At 39.1% G+C, this 8,050-nt stretch overlaps 1 protein-coding gene across 2 annotated transcripts in view; it reads right to left on the reverse strand.

Annotated features, from left to right (window-relative positions):
* Positions 1-1,675: 1,675 nt before the first annotated feature.
* Positions 1,676-8,050, reverse strand: part of ARHGAP40 (Rho GTPase activating protein 40) — a 133,185-nt gene continuing 126,810 nt past the window's right edge. For both annotated transcript variants that reach the window (XM_019509777.1, XM_019509776.1), the window contains exon 15: positions 1,676-5,136. In XM_019509777.1, the coding sequence (XP_019365322.1) occupies positions 5,030-5,136 (107 nt within the window). In that variant the 3' untranslated portion in view covers positions 1,676-5,029. The remainder of the gene's footprint in view (positions 5,137-8,050) is intronic.

Genomic DNA, 8,050 nt, shown 5'->3' on the forward strand with positions numbered 1-8,050 from the left:
CCCTTGAGGGTGGAAGAGGTTACTACTTTGATAGTGTGAAAGATAAATGGACAGTCCAAGCTTGATAAAGTGGTGTTTTCCTCAGATAATCACTCTGAAACACTTAAGAGAAAAACCTAAGCCTCAAACCTCTCAAACTCTTACTTTCCTCCTGCTTGTTTCAGGACCACTTGGTGAATACCCATGTTGGCTGCAATCTGGTATCCACTGCCATTACTACTCTTTAAACACAAGATGGCATTTGGTTGGTGCCTTACTTCAATACCCAGGTAACTGCAGTGTGGAATAGCAACCAAGTATAATTTAATTCCACCAAAAGTATGGGAGCCTTGAGCTACCCATCATTTCAGCCAGTGCTTAGCCAACTTCTTCAGAACAAGACTTGCCTTGATGAGTGAAGGTTTACAGAGATTTTGTTTTAAATTGGGAATCTACTTGAACTGCCTTTTTTGAGCTTGAACATTTTCACACCCTCATTCATGACTGGGACAGGATGTTAAGTGACACCAGTGAAGTCTGGCAAGGCTTTGTTTTCAGAAAGTCCTTGGGTGAAAAAGTAGGCAGAGCCAAGGAGAGGGGACTAGTACGTAAGTAGCAGGAGATAGAAACACTTTTAAAATGAAGTTATGGAAGCATCATCTAAGTTATGCTCCTCCTCTCCCCTCTTCGGCTTTAGGTGAAGAGGGAAACTATAACAGGCTAAAAAAGGCAATAGGACTCAGAAATGGAACTGCAGGTCAACAGTTGGTTTTTCCCACCCTGTTAGAGGGCTCCCTTACCCAATGTCTCATTAGGTGTGTTGTGCCTTATATCCCCCATATGACCCACAGTTGCATCCCAACTTGTAAGCTGCTCTGGCTACTTCAATCCACCATCCAAACTGAAAGAATCCTTTTCCATAATAAGGAAGCAGAGTTCTTCCTGTCAATCATGACTTCTAGGCAGGCAACTGGATCACGAGGTTCGAAGCATTTGTCCTGTTCGAAGTCCTGACATGGACGGCAGTATTCAAAGGCCTTTAGCCAAGGAGCAGTGGCTTTTCCATTATTCCAATAGAAGCAGTGGTCCTCCTGATCTCCACAAACTTAAGTCTTCACCAGAATTATAGCTCTTCACTCTCAACACAGACCACCCCCACTTATCAGATGATAAAGGGCTCTTTGTACGGAAGTGATTTTTTTTCTATACATCCCCCGATAGAGACCTACAAGAACCACTAGAATTTCCTCTTGGCCCTTCCAAGGCCACCACCCAGCCTTTCCTTTAAAGTGTTTTCTTTCCTTAACCCACTGCCTGTTCCCTCAAAGTGATCTCCTAGGATATCTTGAACAAAGCCTTCTGCTGCTGCTGTGCCTTCTACTTCTGTACTTCAAGTCCACCTATGGAGACTCCCAGGTTTGTCCATAAGTGAAAGGTCTAATCCTGCAAATATGGAAGCAGTCCTACTGCTGACCAATTTGGATTTGGCCCAGTGGCTTCAACTAGTGTTATTCTGGATCTATATAAGGTACAACAAACCAGGCTATAGGCTTCTACCCTTAGCAGAGAAGCATGAACATAAATGTTATCCACTCAAGTTAACAGCTGTTAACCCTTTCTGTTCACATGTACAAGTATACACTGAACCCTTTCTGCCAACTGAACTTGAGACAAGAAAACCAGTCACACATAAAAGTAGACTTTTATTGTTTTTATTGATTAACTGGATTTTAAATATGGCATTAAAATGTTTAAAACTTTATTAAAAGCCAACGTTCAAAAAAGACAAACAGGTTTTACATTATGGTGACAGTTCTGACCTTAAACTTGGTCTTTTCTACAAAAAGTTAGACAAACAAACATAAGATCAGTTCTGGAGATAGAGGTAAAAAGTTTCTGATCTAGTGTTAAATCCAAAGCTTGTTCCATACAACAATCCCTTTTAACCTTACTTTTTGTAGCACTGATTTCACATTTTTGGTTTGCTGAGACAGTCAAACAAATGAACAGTTTCAGAAGTCACGGAGCAACGTTTTCTTTTCTTCCCACTCCCAAAATCTTATAAATCAAATCAGAATGCATGATTATTACCAGTACGAGTCTGAACTAGCAGAATCCTACCATTCAATTTATGCAAGCCTGCTGCTACTGTTATTTCAATGAGTCTTTGCACCAGGGAAGTCACCATATGTAACCTCACCGTTATTTTTGCCTATACTCTGTGTTTCCCCATGTAAGTGGCTTTAACTGTCTGAGAGGACATTATATTACACTTGCCATTTACAAGCCAAATGTTCAAAAGGTTAGGTTTAACTGGCATACACAAACCAGATATTTGTACCTGAAAAATAAAAAAGAAGTATTTGTATGTTCTATTAAAAGTAACTGTGCATGTAAAGTAGACCTATATTTTGCATACAGTTGCAACTTTGTGGGGCAGGAGGGGAGGAAATAAACTAAAACTTGGCACACATCCCTCCCTACTCATATTTAAAATCATTACTTCCCCACCCAAAATTAACCAGCATTTCCAAGTGTTACTTTGCCATCTCTCTAAGCAACTGAGTTGTTTTGGGAGGAGATGCAAGAATTGCAGTCAGCTCGTGGATGTTGGAGAGTTCCTACATCCCTAATGAAGATACACTGCTCCAGTCCTTGCAGAAAGTTATTGCAATTTTTCACATGTTATTACACTAAAGTATTACAACAAAGTTTACATGCGAAAAATGGAACAAAAAACACCCACAGGAAATTAGCCTGTAGGTAGAAAAAGACAGGTCATGATTTAGCATTTTGTCAAGGGCCCACCAACACCAGTACAGTACCAGCAACCCTGGGAGTAGGAACATCTCCCCCACCACTCATGCGATTATCTTTTGAGGCCAGAAAATGTGCCACAGTGCAGCAGGTATTGCTTTAAACAGGTCATTTTTGTAGCCTTTTCTCTGTCTTTTTTATTCTAATAATATTCATAATAAATCACCTTAGCCAAAGTTTTCAGAAGTGACTGATGACTCTGGGTCCTTCAGTTTTCAGGCCCAACTTTAAAGTAGACTGAATTTCTGAAAACATGGAGCACTTCTCAGAAAAATCAGCTCCCTATAAAAAAGGTGATTAATTGAAATGTTCTCCCCACTCCAACCCATGGCATCCTTAAGTCACTTTTGAAAATCCCAGTTTGAATTCAAATGATGATTCTGACAATGAAAGGATTAGGGAAGTGGAAGAAAAGATGACGACTCCTCCAACCGATTCATCCATACATCATAACTACATCAAAAACTCATATACAAACCACATTTAAAAAAAGGATTAAGTATCAAACATACAGGACAAATATCAGGACTAGAAGTGGCTCAGCTGTTTCTCCAGAATCTTAATCAATCTCTAAACATTTTTACTGGAATGAAAAAACAGAAAGAGATTTGAAGTGTCCTTACAGGACAATGTTATGATTCTAAGACAATGAACTGGGACAGCTAAATATCCTCCTGCAAAAATAATACAGAGAATCTGAAGCTCAAATTGCAAAGGAAACATTCCAGCTAACAAAAGAAAATAATACTGAGATTGTCTAAAGCATGACTAAGGATGGGAAGAGGAAGTCCTTCTGGAGCACATTGAAAAGTCAGGCCTGTCTGTCTGTGCCACACAAATAAGTAGCATTTAACAATGTTTTAAGCACGTTATAAAATTGATGAAGGAACTTTGGCAGATGGACTTACTCCACGTTCCACATGCTGCAACAGTGTACAGTGGGCTTACTTGTTCTTGAGGTATTTCAGAACAGCTGTGAAGGATAGTGACACTTCTGAACTATTCTTCCAAAGCTGCAGTCCCATTCCAGCCCAAAGACGAAGCAGGTCACATGCATTAGCGCACCAAACAAGGTCCAACTGTTTTGCATTATCCTTATTTCCCTCCAAACCCACTGCATTCAGGTTCCAGAGTCCTGGAAGGATATATCCAATCTGTCAATGGGCCCAATTCAGTACACACTAGTTAGCAGACATGATTCCAGTCATTCCCCACTAGTTACCCTTTCCCCTAACCAGAACTACCTGGCCTTTATATGATGCGGCCAGGTCAGACTGTAAGTCTCATATTAACACTGATTTGAAAATTCTTGAACTATATTGAAAAACATCCTTACATACCAATCCAGAATCCTTGCTCTGCTACCTTTTACTACAGAAGTTTCACAGAAGACCAACCAACAAACAGATTCTGGCCCTTCCTTATTAGTAGTGGAACATTTCACACGTTGGCATCATCTGTTAGTTTCCACTGGACTAGAAGACCCGTTACCAATAGGACTTCTACAGATCCAGGCAAGAAGCTCCCTGTTAGTACATCTCCTATATCTGCTTCGGAGGGTTGATACCCAAAGTTTATCTTGGGTCCAGAAACAGTAATTTTTTCTTTGTGTACAGGTTTAACTGTAGTTAGTTACACAAAGAATGGCAGCTTTTCCTTATATCTGGTCATTCGGTTCCTCCTCCACAAAGAAAATTAGAAGTTGCCTAACACAGTTAGACAAAACGAAGACCAAAGGGTCTAACTCCCCCTGCTCCATCAAAAGTCGGTGGTACTTAACATAGACAACAGGTGGACACTAACATTTACTGACAGTACTAAAGCACTTGACCGTTTCTTTCCTCCAAAAATGAGGATGTGGTCAAAATAAGGAATTATGCAAATCCAAAAGGATTAAGAGGTCTTCTACCAGTTTCTCCTCCAAGAACAGGTCTTCCCACTTGCCCCTCCCCCCCCCTTCAGCTCTGTGTTCACAGATACCCTGCTACAGGTCAAAGAATCTGCAAGGTGTGAAAACCTAATGTTGACTCCTGTTGGTTACCAACTCTTATGTTAGTGTCAGGGTTAGTGCTCTCCTTTTCAGCCTGCTATTACTAAAGCAGTAAGACAAGGTTCTTTCCCTCCCAAGTCACAAGGATCCTTCATTCTGGGATGCCATACTCATTTTTGGTAAATAGTTTTCTTCTGTCTCCCAGAAACTCAACTCAAATGTTTATTTTTGCTCATCATTTATTTAGATCATCCATGGAAAAGATGGATTTTGCTTTATAATCCATTCAGCATGAGGATTGACGTGGTACAAGTCCAAGAGGTATGTGTCTGGGTCCAAGCAATGTTCACCTGTTAGAACAAAACCACAATTTTTAGAAAGACTTTCATTTCTCAGTCCTAAAGCTATTCCATTTTTCTGTGCCTGGTATTAGTCACATTTATTTCAATACATACAGCCATTTAGAACAAAATCTTGACATGAATCATAGTAAGAGCTACCCCCATCTGCCCCTCTCGGGTTTTTTTTTTTTAATATAAAGTAATAGGCTTATTATGGCCTGAGCTTTTAGAAGAAAAATCATTGTGTTCATGCAACTTCATTCGCATACATTTGGAACACATATGCCTGCAGATTAAAGGGACACACACTTATAGAATCCTGATAGCAATGGGTTTTGCACAGGTATTTTGTTGCTTGTTTATGCAGCAGTCCTCGTATGTCACCTGAGAATCTACGCATGAACATTTGTTTAACTGCTTTGTTTAGGGAGCAATCTACTGACAATAGGTAAAAGCCCAAGCATAGACCCCATTATACTCTTATGGCTTTTCCAGTTCCCATATAGGAATGACCTATGCCTGTGCAAAGAACTTTTACAATAAAATGTCTGTACCCATACTAAAGAAATTGTACTGCTTTAACTAACATAGCTGAAGAGGTTCAGTTTTAACAAGGCCTGAGCATGAACAGTCCCTGTATATGCACAGGAGTGAGAGCAAGCTGTAGCTCCTGTAAGACTTTCTTTAATTAAAATCTCCTCACCTGTAGTACCAGTGATATCCAAGATTGTAAGAGATCGACAGATATATCATTTATTTGTAAATTGTGAAAGATGTATACATTTTATTAAAAGACCAATTCAGGAAGAGGAGGTAGATGAGACATTCTTCAAGCGGGTAACAAGAATATCTAAAATTAAGGAGTCAGAACTTGTGGTAGAGGCGATATCTTTTATTAGACCAACTAGATTTTTGCAAGAAAAAAATTTTTATTTGCAAGCTTTCAGGTACAAGCACCCTTCTTCAGGATTAATTAAGGAAGTAGCATATTGGGGGATTTTAACTTCTTCAATACCCAATGGAGAAAAATATTCCCAAACATAAGATGTCCACAAGTTCTTAATATGTGTAGAGGAAAAATTTATTTTAGAAAGCTGAGGAGACTAGCAAGGGCCCATCTATCATGGAACTTGTTCTGATCCATAAGGAAGAACTGGTTGCAAACAAAGGTGATCAGAACCTTGGGAGGAAGCAAACATTATTATACAGAAAACATGATTTTAAGGTAGGAAAGACATAAGGATACTAAAACTTCAAGAGGACAGATTTCAACTGCCTTGGAAATAATAGATAATTAAGGAGATAAAGCCAGTCCAGGAGGACTGAACGTTCTTAAAAGGACACAGAACTGGAATACCTTCTTGCTGAGCTTCCAACATGGGGGAAAATAAAAACCACCACAGGAAACCAATGTTACTACAAAAGGAGCTTCTCAAAAATCAAGAGAGAAATATATAGACAATGGAAGGAATAGCAAGTCATTAAGGAAGCCTAGTAAGGAACGGCAAGATCAGGGAAAGTCAAATTTAGGAAATCAAAGGTGAAAGAAAGATAATTTACAAAGGGTGTAAGAGGGTATAAGCATATCAGACAGGAAAAAAAAAAAAAAAAAAAAAAATCAAAGAAACTGGTTTTTCTTTTCACCCCTAAAGGGGGGGGGGCAAAAAAAATTAAAAAAGGGTGTAAGGGGGAAAAAGAAAATAAAAAAGAAAAAAAAAAAAAATCAGAGAAACTGGTTCTTCTGTTCACACCTAAAGGAGGGGAGGCAGAAGATATTCAAAGAGGATGCAAAGAAGGCAGAGTTACTGTATGATTACTTTTTTTGTGAAGACTGAGATACACTGCAACTAGACAGCCAACAAAAAAAATCAATATAAATAAAAGGGAAGAGCTTGGGATCATGAGAGTGCAGAGTGTTACTGAAAAATTTACATGAACCTGAATTGGTATAGCCTGACAACATTCACCGAGTGTGCTGAAGGAGCCAGCTGAAGACATCTCAGAGCCCCTGCAGTAACTGCCAAAACATAGATACAGGATCAGTCCCAGAAATCTGGAGAAAGGCTGTCTTAGTACCCATCTTTAACCAGGGGAATTATAGACTGGTCATCTTGCTCTAATACCAGTGTACTTGGAGGAAATTATAAATCAATTAATTTGTAAATGCCTGGAGGAGAAAGGGGTGGTCACTAAATGGCCATAGTGATTTGTAAAGAAAGGATGTTAATCCCACTTTATTTCCTTCTCTTGTCAGAGAAGCTAGTTGGGTAGGTATGGAAAGTGCAGTAGGTATTATACACCTCTGGGTTTGACTTCAGTAAGCTGGAGTAAGCTTGATTTTCATAAGTAAACTGGAGAAATATGAACTATGGTAGACAGAATTACCATTAAGTGGATATATAATTGCTCGATTAACTGCAAGCAAAGAGTAAATATAAACAGATCAATATCCGGAGGCAGGAGGTTTCATACCAAGTCACAGGAGTCTGCTTTGGTCCAATCTATTTAACATTTTTATTAGTTATCTGGATTCAGGAAAAAAAAAAGGAACCCAAAACTTACTGACAAGATTTGGATAACAGAACTGGGAAGGGTCACAAACACGCTGGAGGATAGGACTAAAGTTCCAAAAAAATATGGCAGAAATGTAGTGCCATTGCAAAAGCAGCAGCTTGGGCTTTATTAACTAAAGTATTCAGCACAAGACAAGGGAGGTTGGTAAAATATCACTGTTTAACCCACAGCTGGAGTTTAACCCACAGCATTTTAAAACACTGTTTAACCCACAGCATTTTAAAAAGGATGTAGGGAAATGGCAGATGGATTCAGAGATGAGAAACAAAGATATAAGGGTTGAAACAAGCCATATGAGGAAAGGCTGAGAAAACTCGATATGTCTAGTCTGAAAAAAAAAAAAAAAAAA

Source organism: Gavialis gangeticus, unplaced genomic scaffold (assembly GCF_001723915.1).
Source record: "Gavialis gangeticus isolate Ggan-Ray unplaced genomic scaffold, GavGan_comp1, whole genome shotgun sequence".
NCBI lineage: Eukaryota > Metazoa > Chordata > Crocodylia > Gavialidae > Gavialis > Gavialis gangeticus.